The sequence below is a fragment of the Pieris napi genome, chromosome 15 (assembly GCF_905475465.1).
Source record: "Pieris napi chromosome 15, ilPieNapi1.2, whole genome shotgun sequence".
NCBI lineage: Eukaryota > Metazoa > Arthropoda > Insecta > Lepidoptera > Pieridae > Pieris > Pieris napi.
In genome coordinates, this window is record NC_062248.1 from 12,065,940 (window position 1) to 12,080,474 (window position 14,535).

Below are 14,535 nucleotides of genomic sequence, written 5' to 3' on the forward strand. Positions count from 1 at the left end.
AAAATATATATATATATATATATTACCATAGTAAATCTTCTCAGAAAATGCAAAAAATCGTATGCAGTAACGCCCAGACCCGTCATCCCCTTCCCTAATGTATTGTACTCAACAAATAACATAATATAAATACCTCAAGACGCATAAAGAGAAGATAAAGGTGCATCTGCATCGCGATGTGAAGTGTGCCTTATGTACGCTGATAATATAACGACTGCGATGGTGTATTTACGATTATTATGAAATAATCGTAAATTCCAGTCAATTTTAGAAATTCGTTTCAGACTAAAGCTGAGGATATATGAGATACAGATTTTAGTTATTCTTTGAAGATATAGGCCTTACTTGGAACTAACTGAAAAGGCCGGCAACGCACTTGCGAGACTCCTGGCAATGTCAGTCCATGGGCGGAAGTATCACTTAGCATCAGATGAGCCTCGTGCCCGTTTGCCTCCTATTACATAAAAAAAAGGTTGCGTGTACTTATGTACGCGCGTAAGAAGTTATACTTTATTGCATACGCATTATTAAAAATAGTAATTGCATGCATGCAAATAATTAATTACAATTAAATAATCAAAGACTGGAAAAGGAGTCATTTAGTCAATAAAGTTCAGTTTACATTTGAAAAATTAAATAAATAAATATTTATTATCATTCTCTTACATTAAGTGTAACATAAATTCTATTATTATTCGAATGTTGTTTTTAAATTATGTCCATTGCCGTAGAATTTTTCGTGGCCAACTTCATTCTGTAAACTTTGTTACACGATGCGCGCGCATCGTAAAATTTCACTCTTATAAATTTTTCATAACGCGCCTAAAGAAGTATAACTTCAAAACTCAGTCTCACGCAGTCGACACAGTTTTTAAACAGTGTTAATGTAAACTGCATATCGTGTATTTCAGCCGATTATATGTATATAACACAATTAATTATAGTTACTCCAATATTTGATGTTTCTAAGTTTCTGAAACATGATAAAAATGAGAAGGCATTTAGTTTAAACAGATATTATTTTATTTGGGGTTCGACTGTGTGCCCCTTTATCATTCTTAAATGTTTTTGATCTTTTTTGATAATACGTAATTTAGGGATTGCAACTAAATAAAACAGATATAATAATTTGTGCAACGAAATTTATAACAATTTATAAATGACAATACTCAGGGTGATTTAGTATTTTCATCTACCCAGGAGATGTATTTGTACGTGTTGGTGTACGTGTCAGGATAATTATTTGCGCAGGGAAAGTTGTAGGACACGATACCGGCTGCGGTGCCGTTGCACACTAAACTGCCGCCTGAATCACCCTGAAAATTTCCAATTACCAACATTGAACATTGCACGTGGATAATTTAAATAATTCAAATGTCGTTATTGTTCGCTAGTTCATAAAAATTATAAATTGTCTGATACGAAGCATAAAAACAGTAAGCTATCTCTGCACCCATAGGCTGTGTATATATGTGTCTATGTACCCATAGTCGTATACCGTTGAAGAAGATTAGTGGCAAAATGATTCTAAAATGATAAATATATACTCACTTGGCATGTTCCTTCTCCACGTTTGTTAAGGGTACACATCTGGCTGGAATTTATTTTGACTGGGTTGTTTTCTCTTAAGGGCGTACAGTCGTCACTGGTTAATGTTTTTACATACAGATATTGCAATTTGTCAGGTGACTCCCGCCTTCTGCCCTAAAAGTATGCAAATGCCCAATGAATTCAACTTTTTTTTACATGTGTCTTTACTAAGACATCATGGAGCATTACGATCTAGTCTAAATTAAGACTAATAAGGAATTTGAGTCTAACCTAATTTACTAAAAAGGATTTTTAACTTCAAAGGGATTGACTATTCCCCTGAGCACTTTGTATTGGAATCGTTGGATTACTTGGATGTGGCTATTACTGGTACAGCCCCACAGCTGGCAACCATAAGTTCATACAGGTATCAGGACTCGTTTGTAAATCAATAATTTATTTTGCACTGATAACGTAGAATGCCTTACGAGTGACCAGTACAATTTAGTGTAACGGAGATCCAACTCTTCGCGCTTCTTATATAGACCTTCCATGGGAGTTTGGTATCCAGCGCAATACATGGATACTTAGCTAAATTTTGGAACGGCACTTTGACATTATCAATATATACTGATAGGTAATTATATGTCTTGTTGGAAAGTTTATGTGAGCTGATTTAGACTGATTTAGTCTTATCCGCCATTTTATGGTCCACAATCCAACAGTATCTATGGCGTATTGTAGTTTTACTATCGCTTCCTTTTCAGTAGCCGCCGTAGACATGATAGCAGTATCATCGGCAAAGGTCGCGATTATTTTATCTTCAGCTCGTTCACGAATATCGTATGTGTATAAGAGGTACATACACTCCCTAACGGCACCCCAGCGTTGATTTCTTTCAGTTCTGAATAATCATCCTCTTGTCGTACCCTAATTCTTTGTGTTAAATATGACTCAAGAATATTAGAAAATTGACGAGGCAGTAGTTTCATTAATCTATAAACAAGTCCTCGGTGCCCCACTTTATCAAATGCCTGAGCTACGTCCAGAATGACCATGGGGCAGACTATTTGTTCTTCTAGTGCTTTTTGCTTCTGTAATTCTATGAACCTCCTCTATGGTAGAATGTTTTTCATTGAAACCAAATTGGTAATCCGTTATCAGCTGCTTTTTGACAATAATAGAATTGAGACATTTGAGAAAGTTTCTTAAATAATTTTGCTTTAACAGAAAACAGTGAGATTGGCCTGTCAGACGTTACTTCGTGTGATGATTTTAATGGATTGGGAATCATTATAACTTTCGCAACAGTCCACATATTGTTTAAAAGGTTGAAGTCAAAATTAGGCATTATTTAAGGTTGTTATTTTAACTACGGCTTTACGGGGGTGATGCTGTAATACCTCACCAGTTTTTAAATCAAGACCTGGCGCCTTTTTTTTAGTTAAACATTTAATTTCACTTAAAACTTCTTTTGGTGTGTCTAGACGGATGTTTAGCTCTTCTGAAGATATTTCCTCGAAGTCAAGTGAATCTTCTTCATAGATTTGAAATATATCTTCTAGGTGGTCAGCAAACCTCTTTGTATGTTACTTGCAGCCCAATTCCCATTAGACTCTCGTAAGGGAGGAATATAATATGTTGTAGGTTTTTTGATATTTTTTATCACTTTCCATTTTATTTCCGCGTGGAACCATCAGAAGTTAATTGGTTTAGGTATCTCTTTATTGAAGTATCTTTATGTATTTTAATCTCTCTCCTCAGTTGTTTAGTGAGGTTATTCAGATGTTTTTTGTCTTCAGGACATCTTGTGGAATGCCACCTTTTTCTTTGAGCTCGTTTTGTCTTTATTTAATCTCTTCTGGAAAGTAGTTGTTTTGTACCTTTTTCTTAAATTTTGGAGTATTGCTCCAAGCAGCTTGTAGATAGCTTGTTCATTGTAAATTTATTTACTTCTAATTCTAATTGTTCCTCAGGTTTTAAAAGTACTTTTAGGTCTACCATATTCTCAAGATAATTTTTGAAGCTGTACTTCTGTACTGGTTCGGTTTTGTAATGGTCATACTTAAGTGCATATCTTGGGCAGAAGATGTTGTTAATGGACATGGCTTTATTGATAGGCTCACAGCCACAGCCTAAATATGCTCTTTTTCATATTTAAAGAAATCATGTCGTTGTGAACTGTCCTTTATTATAACTGTACTTCCCCACTGGATTTATTTCTGAGTGAATGGCATGGTAGGCTCTATATCCTTAAAGTTGCATGTATGACTCCCTGGTAAAATGAGTTTCCGGCACCAAGCAGATGTCAATGTTTTCATGTTTTAGAATTTTTTGTAGTTCTTTTTGGTGTTTTAGAAGCCAAAGCATTCCATGACATTATTTTTAAAGACATCATTGTTTAAGATGTTTAGAACCTGCTATTTTGGTGTCGCTTTCTAGTTTAAAGTCTTTCAATAAAGGATGTCAATAATGAAAGTATGATGTTAATCTTTTCATCTATGCCTGTGTTAGTAGTCTCATTTTGTTGTGTTGAGACTTGAGACCTGGGGTCTTTAGTTATCTGTGTAAAGGAAACAGTCTTTGAAATAAATTTTTCTGGTTTTACAGATTTGCCGTTTCAGTCTTTTGATTTTAAGACGTTTCTCTTTTCTGTAATTCTTGTGCTACTACACAGCCTCTGTAATAAACTGGATGTGACTCACCGCTGTGAACGCTCTTCGGTTTTGCATCTCGGGGCTTGTAACAGTCTACTGTGAGATGCTTTGCAGTACACACCTCGGCTCCTTGGAGCAGTATTTCTGTGTGTGCCCATGAGCCTGGAACCTCTGGCATTGGGGAATCAATTTCGGCAATATCAGTCAAGCTAGTCAATTTTGCTGCCAAGTATGGATTTTATTTCATAAATATATTTTGGTGGAAACAGAGATGAACATGTTGCGGTTTCTTGTTTTCCCAGCTATATTTGACGGCTGCGTCTAAAATTTTAAATCCTTGAAGAATGAGGTCTTCAATTATCCTTTCAGGCTTGCAAGAAGCATGCAGATTTTTTTCCATTATTCTTATTGGCGCAGTCTGCTTGTTTTCGAGAGAGAACAAAGAGGCATCTTCTTCTTTAAGATGTTTTGTGATACCTCTGTAGGTAGTTTCACTATTAGTGTTAATAATCTTCATCGATCTATTTCAAAGCAATTTTACTGCGAAAGAGACTTTATTAATTTTGTTTTAAGTAAAGAATCGTAAAAAGATTGTTATTCAAACACATTTTCTTCAACAATCGGGGTTCCTTTTTGGGCTTTTCTTTGGTTACTTTATTATTAGTAACTTCTTTAATGAGGGAAGGCGAGGGAAAAAAAGCAGAATGCAGAGGGGAAAAAAGCAGAATGAAAAGGAACTAATCATAGTTCCTTTTCATTCTGCTTTTTTGTCGCACTCATTCCGTTTCTTAAGCATGTTTTTCTTCGTCCGTCTCGTCCATTTATGTTAAGGCCTAATCTACTTTTCATTCGATCTGAGCAATTTGTTCCTTGAGTTGATAGGCAATAGTTTCCAGGTCTGAGAATCGGGCTCTTTCGTTTTTCAGTTCACCCATTAGTAATTGCTCGTTTTGGGTTTTAATTTCAATAAAATTTGGAGATGTCGTCATAAATTTAATATAATAAGTAAATTTATAAAGACAAAACGTCTCCTTAATTCATTACACAATAAGAAATATTAGAACGATTCATCGTACAGTGACCGCGGCGCTGCGTCCGCGTCAGCGCGTTGCACTTTTTCGATCACAACAATTAATATGCGACGTTTCTGACTGAAATGAAAACAACAACTGAACCTATAAATTCAATTGATTTAAAAACATAAGTTAGCAGTTAACATTTCTTTGTAATATACAATGCTACAAATATTATGTATTTCCGCAAAATGGTTTACTCACAAGTTTACCCCAGCCGCTCAGTATACACGACAATCCTGAGGTAATATCCTTCTTGGGAAATGGCAGAGGCTGAACGTTTTTATTGAATTCGATGGCCTTTTTCGTACTTATAACAGCGATATCGTTGTTGAATTGATTTGGCTTGTTATGTTCTTTGTGAGAAATGAATTTGCTTATTTCATACGTTGTACCACCTCTCGTTCTCGATAATGTACCAACTACAGCGGTAAACTCTGATGGTTGGCGACTGAAAGAAAAATTCAATATAATTTTAAAACTTCAGACATAAAACGGCAGTATCATATACTTAAAGATGGGCTCAGTTAACAAAATATTAATTATTATACGTTTTGACACAATGGGCAGCTGTCAGTATCCATCTGTCGGAGATGACGGCAGCGCCGCAGAAAGTCCAGCCGTCTTTTTTTGATTTCAGAGCGACTTGATGTGGCACAAGGCCTTCGGGTGCGTCTTTGCCACCCACCACTCGTGTCTCGGGCTCTTGCCCTCCAGACTTAGAGGCGAGACCTTCAGCATCACCTACAATAAACGGCACTGTACTTAATTTTTAAATAAATAAATGAGATCGATAAATGAGAATATAAAAAACTTACCCTGTACGCTCCATGCTACTAACAGTAAGACTAAGGGTCGCTCCACAATCGATGCCGGTGTGAAGTTGATTTCGGACATATTTAACGCCTGGGAAGAATCATATGATGGAGTCGGCGTCTTTTGTGACCTGTCAAAGGCCTTTGACTGTGTTCATCCTATACTCGTTGGAAAGCTTCAACACTATGGCGTTGATGGCAAAGCTTCCAGCCTGATGAATTCATATTTAAAGGGAAGGATCCAAAGAGTTCATGTCAATGGAGTCACCTCTCCGGGTTCGCAGGTATCAATGGGCGTCCCCCAAGGATCGATTCTCGGGCCTTTCTTATTTCTGATTTACATAAATGACCTCCCATTCTTTGTCAACGAAGTTCATGAGATGGTATTGTTTGCTGATGACACTTCACTTCTATTTAAAGTGAATAGGAATAACGTATTATTGGACGATGTAAACAATTCTATCTCTCGTATAGTTAACTGGTTTAATGTAAATAACTTATTGCTTAATGAGAATAAAACAAAATGTATTAGATTTACAACTACTAGCGTAAAGCGAGATATTGGTAACCTGAAAATTAAGGACAGTGAACTAAACTTTGTTGACAAAACTGTTTTTCTAGGCATAACAATAGATAGTAAACTCCAATGGGGCCCACACATAGAGACTCTTTCGAGTAGGCTGAGCTCTGCAGCATATGCAGTAAAGAAAATCCGACAGTTTACTGATGAGGACACGGCTAAAATTGTGTATCATAGCTACTTTCATAGCGTTATGTCGTACGGCATTTTATTGTGGGGTGCTGCTGGGTATTTGTTGTGTTTCTCCGAGGGAGTCGGTACGGAATAAGTTTAAGGAATTAAATATTATGACACTATCTGGTCAATATATTCTTGAAGCCTTGTTGTATGTCCAAAAAAATATAAACGATTTTAAAACAAATGGTGACTTTCACCAGTAGGTATAATACGCGAAATAGAACTAATTTGAGTGTACGACCAACCAGGCTCCAAAAGATAAACCACTCCTTATATGGAAATTGTATTCGTTTTTACAACAAACTCCCAAGCGCAATTAGAGAATTATCACTAAATAAATTCAAAGTCCTCGTTAAACGAAAATTAATCAACAAAGCTTTTTATAAATTTGAGGACTACTTAAATGATCCTAATCCTTGGGATTGATTGATTGCTCCAGTTCAAACAATTTGTATGACAATACTTGGCGATTAAAAAGAGTGGCGGAAAGTTTCTTGCCAGTTCTTCTTACCCGCTCTACGCCCTTGACTTGCGAACTGGTAGTAAATGTAAATTTACGATTAATTTAACTTGACTATTCAAAAGTGTACTTGGTTACCTACTTGAATAAAGATATTTTGAGTTTGAGTTTGAGTTTGAGTACAATAAAGGATATCTTTGAGACGCCCATCATCTTTTACAGTTCTGAAGTAAATTTACATATTCATATAATGCCTTTCTTTTTATACACGAAATATTATCTATTTCAGTAATAAATTATTGAAAATTCATGTATTTTAATGACAAATACCAAAAAACTACAATTAATTTTTAATTACTTTATACAAGGCGAATCGTGGGCATGTGTACCTTTTCCCTATTAAATGCGCCATAACTTGTTATACAGGGTCACTTTTCGGTAGAGTAATTTTTTTTCACAGTGGGGTCCGAAGTAAACAAAAAGTTATGATTTGACAATTAGTATGTCTAACGCAAGAACCAATCTTACCATAACCAAATCATAAAATGACTGCTTCACGACTGATTTGAGAGCGACCGCCGATGCGAAAACCGCTCTGTGAGTTCGAAAAGTGAGTTACAGAATCGCAGGGCAGATGACCTCATCTATCCCCTATTTGCGTTTGATCTACAACTTTTTGACCACCCTGTATAAATAGGCATGCAAATGTCATATTAATTATATAATGTGATATGACAATATGAACACCAACACAATATCACAATAATAATCTAAGTTATTTATAATTCATGTCAAACTTATGTAGTTCTTATCGTAATCCTACTATTTTTAGGTTTAACTATAGGTCCTGCCAAAAAATATCTTTCTCTATCTCTTTCGGAAAAATAATTTAATCTTCCCTATACAGGCGGTAATAAAGGACAATTATTATTTGTAACAACACATTAGAAGCTTAATCGATATTACAGCCTTAAGTGGATAAGAAGTCTAATCCTTTCTAGGTTATTACCAGTCCCCTCGAAGGATAAATTTTGAAAGACTAGTATAATTTATGGCAAAATGTGTCATTACTTTCTGTAACAAGTTCCAAGGGTTATCCCAAAGAGTCGATCTGCTTTCCTATGCCGTTTATAGTAGTGCTGTTATAACATATGCCTAACGAATCGGGTAATATATTTTTTAATTATAGATATTGACGCACCCGTATCAACTATGAAGGAATATTTTCTGTTATTACAATAAAATGATACAAATTGACCCTTACATCCCAAAATATAATGATAAAATCGAAAACATTGCTTTTCGGTCAAATTTTGAGAATTTACCTAAAGGGCTTGTAATTTGCCTTAAAAATACATTTTTACGCTTGTAACATAAGCGTGGTAGATGACGATGACATATTCACATAGATGATGGAAAATATATGGCAACGCATCGCGCGCAAAGAAAGAGAGTGGGGGAGGCGTGTGCTTCTTAACAAGAAGCTGTGGAGCTTGTGTTATACATTAAAATTACTGTATTATCTGAATAAAAGGATTTATTATTTTATTATATATATTATTATTCATTAAAGTCACACGTGACATATCCACGTTTTATGAAATATGCAAATTCTTAATTAGAAAACGCTGACGTCATAGTTTCAATGTCAAATAACAATAAAATGATTAATATTTGTATTTTGTATGCTAATTGCTTAGTAATAATTAATTTTGATGAGGTTTTGTTTTTTCATTATCAGGTGAAAGTAATTATTTTACTATTTCTAAGAAAAGTGTAAGCTGATCTATATAAAAATAAATGTTTATATACAAGTATGTATGCACCTCAGAAATATCAGTCCAATTTCTTTTTTTTTCTGGTTTGGTAAAAATAAAAAACTCAAGTCATCTACATTTTAGGTATATATAATCTAGATTTTGTTCATTCTTAAAGAATGGCTTTTAAAATGTCTACATATTTTTTTTGTTCATAAAGACTATACAAGATAAATGGCCCTAACTATTAAAACGTTTAATAATGGAGTCATTATAGTCAAAAAAAGGTCAGTTTATGTTTGAAAAATTAAATAAATAAATATTTATTATTATTCTCTTACATTAAGTGTAACATAAATTCTATTAAGTTAAAAGTGTATATTATTATATATTTAGAACATCTCTACCAAACCCTAAGATGTATGTTGTAGCTTTGGCAGTATTGCACAATATAGCCATTGATTTAAAAGAGGAACCTATCTCTGATGATGATGAAGAGACCCTTCCCTCACTACCAACAGTGCCCTCATCTCAAAATACACTGCGTGGAGCAGCAGTGAGAGCCATTATTATTGATGAAAACTTTTAACTTTGATAGTTCTTAATTTAGGTTGTTTAAAATTACGTTATTTTAACAAATAAAACACTATTTATCTTTAAAACATTTTTATTTCATTATACTAATTATTTTTAAGTGACTCTAATGTCTTCATCAGAATTTCAGTTTGTAATTTTAAACTCAAACTCAAAATATCTTTATTCAAACTCAAACTCAAACTCTTGAATTGTCAAGTTAAATTAATTGTAAATTTACATTTACTACCAGTTCACAAGTCAAGGGCGTAGAGCGGGTAAGAAGAACTGGCAATTATTGATTAATTGCCGTTTAACGAGGGCTTTGAATTTATTTAAATTCATCATTACTTGGTTGTGCATCTCTGCCATATTCTTAACTCTATGTTTGTGTTCTATTTGAATCCGCTCATTTTCTTTCTGCAACAAATAATAGAATATTAATTTAAGCTCTGTCCATGCAAAACTTTAGAAAATTATAATTGATATTATTATACAAATCCTTCCTGGAAGAAGAGTCTATAATATATTAGTCAGATCAAAATCCGTTGTGTAGTTTAGAAAAACTAATTTCACATGCTACAGACCTGGATAACGACTTTGTTTTATTCTATTTAGAGATAGAGATAATTTAAATATAATACCGGTGTCTTCCTTGTAGGTTTTTTTGGAATTGTTTGAGGATTCTTGTTGTTCAGTTAGACGTGATTTTCTTTAACCTTTGGATTATAATCCTACAAAATAATGAAATTGTTATGTTGTCACTGTTGTGCAAACCTTTGTCTGGCTTTTCTAGTATGCAAGTTATGTCAAAACTGATTTATCACCTTATCATTGTTGGCTTTATTTTCTTTTGGGATATCAATTGTTTCCAAAATGATTTTATTTGTAATATCCTGAAATATTATATAAAAAACATCTATTAATTTAAGTATCATGTTGACTGGTTCGTACTCAGGTGTTAAGGTGTATTATACCCACTGTCCATTATAAGTGGGAATTCGCTCACTTCTGGCTGGACAGAGTTTCGGTACTACAATTGCAACATGCATGTTCTAAGGTATTAGAATATCTCTGACTACCCTGTAGCGAAATAAAGTACTGTTGTGAGCATATGCTTATGCTTGAGAGGTTGAACGTTGAACATCACCATACATCATATTTATAATTAACATTCCTAACTCGACACCATCACAATCAAATTCATTGAAATCGACTTCAAACTGTTGCGGTATCATCTCTGCCACGTCCATTGTGTCTGGAGAAGGTGATGGTGGCTTTGTTCGACCTCCAGTTTTTGATGTTTCACGGCGATAAGATGACAACTCTTTTTTTGTATTCAATTTAGTGCAATTCCACTGATTCATCAATTATTGTTTTTTTTGTATTTTGCCCTTATACCTATTTGCTAGATTCAATCTGAAAACTTACAAGTTTTGATTAAACAATGTGGTCATTTTTTTTGAGATGCATGTACTTATTAAAATGTTTACTTCTCTGTTATATCGCTCCAAGTCTTCATTTTCTCCTAATTAGTATCCGTGCTTAAATCTTTGTTCTCAATTATTGATATATAGGGTCGTAGAATATTTTTAAAAAGTTGCTGTACAAAGGCAATAAACAAAAGCAATGAATTGTTCATGTTTCAGTTTTACTCAACAATAGTACTCGATAGTAATAATACATACGGATAGTTAAACTCCATTGTATTGAAGCACTTAGGAAGGTTGATGAGCAGTTTTTTCACAAATTTTTCTAATATTAATTAGTATTGATTTAAATATTCAATTTAAATCACTTCTGATTATAATTCAGACGCACATATAAAATTCGCACTTGTATAATTAAAATAACTAGGTATCTTTCATAACTTTTAACTAAGTAACAATAGGTCTTTGTGAAAAAGCATTGCTAAATTTCTTTGAAAAAATAATTAAAACTCCTTTATTTGTTTAAAAGGTAAATGTCATTATGGTCATTCAAAATTCTTGGCATAGCTGCTAACTTCACGCATATTCTATTTCTTTTTACTTGTAGATTGTCTTATACCCATCTCGCTCGCGCACGCTCGGCGCCGGCTATAATCACACTGATAATTTTGTGTCACGGTACGCGCGCATCGTAAAATTTCACTCTCATCAATTTTTCGCCTAACGCGCCTAAAGAAGTATAACTTCAAAAAAGTCATTGATGGTTGTGTCTGTAATGGTGTTCTCCAAAATGGATGAGTTCCAGCAGCGGCTCCTGGCAGCACAGGAAAGGTCTCTATCCTTCGAGCAAACACCACTAACTAGGGAGTTTGAGGCATTCAAAAGCTCAGTACTGTTCTGTCTCAAGAATCTCCAGGCTCAAATGGAAATTCTTTTTAAGGTGCAAGAGGAGCAGGAATTGCGCAGCAGGCGTAAGTGTTTGTTGTTACATGGCATTAATGTGTCTAAGGATGAGAACCCAGAGACAATTGCTAACATGTTATCCGTTCTGCTCAAATGCCCTTATATAAGTGAAACTAGTTTTAGTCGGTGTCACAGAGTGGGCATAAGACGCGATGATAAGCCTCGCCCAGTATTAATTAAGATAAGGGAGCATTGTGACAAGGACAAGATTTGGTTGGCTAACTCTGTATTAAAGGGGACTGGCATCACCATATCCGAGGCATAATTTGCAGACATAATATTTTGTTTATGGCTGCAAGAAGGCATTTTGGAATCAGCAAGTGTTGGACCAGGAATGGCCACATATATGTTATTGGGGCTAACGGCTTGCGACGCCGTGTCAATTCAATGAAAGATGTTGATACGGCTCCTGCAAGCACTTTACCCACTACTAACGATTCTAAGGTAACATCACCCAAGTTAAAATCTCGAACCAGAAAGGGGTTGGGTTTTAAATGTCGTCGCACTTATTTGATGATACTAATTATGCAGGAGTCTCGGGGGACCTTCTTCTTGGAACACCTCCAAGTAATTTTTGCTGCCGGAAACGCGTCTAAGTACATATTTAAAAAAAAGGTAAAGTTTTGTGTAATGTATTGAAATTTCTAAACAATCTGCCATTTTCTACTTTTCTATTAGTTATAAGAGATGTGACGTTCACATAAAAAAAATCGTGTATTTAATTTATCGATTATTTCCTAATTTTTTAAATTTAAAGTTATAGAATAATCAACATTGAAAATAACCTAATTTCGTGTCGATAGATTATAGGGTTCCGAAAATTTTGAAATTATCGATACCTACTCGTCTGTATTTCCTAATTAGTACTTGTATTTTATTGTTTGCAACTTTCTGTATTATTGAATTCTTACTAGAATAAAGTGTTTACTTTAATATCCAAAAAGTACCCAAAACCGAATCAGAGCACCCCACTATCCACGTGGTCTTGTCTGCCCTACCCCTAGAGTGTATATAAAAAATCGGAGGCGCGGAGGAAGAGCAGCCCCCACCCGCTGTAACAAAGCACAGGCATTATGCATGCCGTAGCGGCTAAGGCTGGTCGCCGAAAGCGATCAAAATCAAAATCATGATGCGTGTATCATGTTATCTGGGGTGTAAGCCAGCACCTTGGAGAAATGTATGGACCGAACTTTTGTAGTAGACTTTAAAGACAAGAGGTGCGTTTTATTGCGTACGTGGGATTGCCAGCTCGTATAACTGGTGTTTGTGAATATCAAGAGCATTGCTCTTGGCACACTGTATTTGAAATTTGTGGAGTTGCCAGACTTCCATAGATCACGACCCCAGGTGGCGAATAGGGGTCCTCGCACTCGCCCGCGGGGGTACCGGTTGGACTTCCGACATCCAACTGGCGTGGAACAAAACTGGTGGGCTCAGGGCGTGCCCCCAGTTCAATTTTTGAATCGGTAACGACCGGTGTTGAGTGCACATTTTTGCGTTGAGTTGGTGAAGAGCTTGCGTGTCTTTTCGCATTTGTAATGCTCAGTAGCTTCTGCATATTGTGGATGACCTTCTAGGTCAATGGCGCGACAGATCTGGTGACTGCGATAAGCAGTTTCTGGGTGGGTTTCGACTCTCCGTCGGGCAACCTGTTAATTCCTGCATGTGTCGTTGTCATGTCTAGCGGCATGCTTGTGGCCAGGGGGGCTTGCCTTTACTGGCCGGCCCTGAGAGAAAGGAAAATCTCAATAAAAAACCCTTAAATTCCCGACATTGGGGCGCCATGTAGGTTTTGTTTCTGTATTTATAGGTGGCTGGTGAGTAAAGTCAGTCGCTAGCGGCCATCCCTCGGATACCACCTGTGTACCTCCTTCGAGTAGTATAAGGGTTACCTAGGTGCAGGGGGCACCACCTCGGTTGACTGTGTATTTCCCCCATGGAAAATAATTTTTGAAATGACAACAATAAATAATCTAAAAAACAAAAAAATCAAATCAAAAGAAGATGTTAGTGTGGATATGCCGTGTGATGCGGCTGAGCAGGAGGCTGGATTGGCAACGACGGGCGATCAGTTTGTTTTGCCAGCGCCCCCCAGTGATATTATGTTGGAGTGCCCTGAGATGTCGGATTCTTCCACATACTCAGGTGTTGAAGCAAGGGAGTCTTTGACAGTTTCATCGCGGTTTTGGAGCTCCCGGAAGCGTTTCAGAGAAGTCGCTGACACTGATTCAGATATCGCAAGAGAGGCGACTTCAAAGATAACGCGGCGTAACTCCAGAGGTTGGCCATCCACTGAGGGCGAGAATGTGGATCCGGTTCCTGCTAATAAATCTGCCAAGTTGAAAGAAACAAGAGCTGAGAAAAAGGCTCGTGAGGAAGAAGAGCTTTTGGCCTTGGAAATTCAAGCTCGAGAAACACAATGCACTCTATCTTCTGTCTTGGTGTCGGAACAGGGCGAGGATATGTCATTGGATTTAGTAAAGAGGATTGAGGCTAGCCTGGGAGTTGTTGAAAAGGTCG

General features: G+C 36.0%; 1 protein-coding gene across 1 annotated transcript; it reads right to left on the minus strand.

Annotated features, from left to right (window-relative positions):
• Positions 1 to 1,125: 1,125 nt before the first annotated feature.
• LOC125056452 (chymotrypsin-2-like) lies at positions 1,126 to 7,505 on the minus strand. Its single transcript, XM_047659551.1, has 5 exons — positions 7,475 to 7,505; positions 6,079 to 6,105; positions 5,465 to 5,711; positions 1,552 to 1,704; positions 1,126 to 1,316 (listed from the first exon to the last, which is right to left on the minus strand). The coding sequence occupies exons 2-5, from the start codon at positions 6,090 to 6,092 to the stop codon at positions 1,170 to 1,172; spliced, it is 561 nt and encodes a 186-aa protein (XP_047515507.1). The 5' UTR covers positions 6,093 to 6,105; positions 7,475 to 7,505; the 3' UTR covers positions 1,126 to 1,169.
• Between the last annotated feature and the right edge of the window lie 7,030 nt (positions 7,506 to 14,535).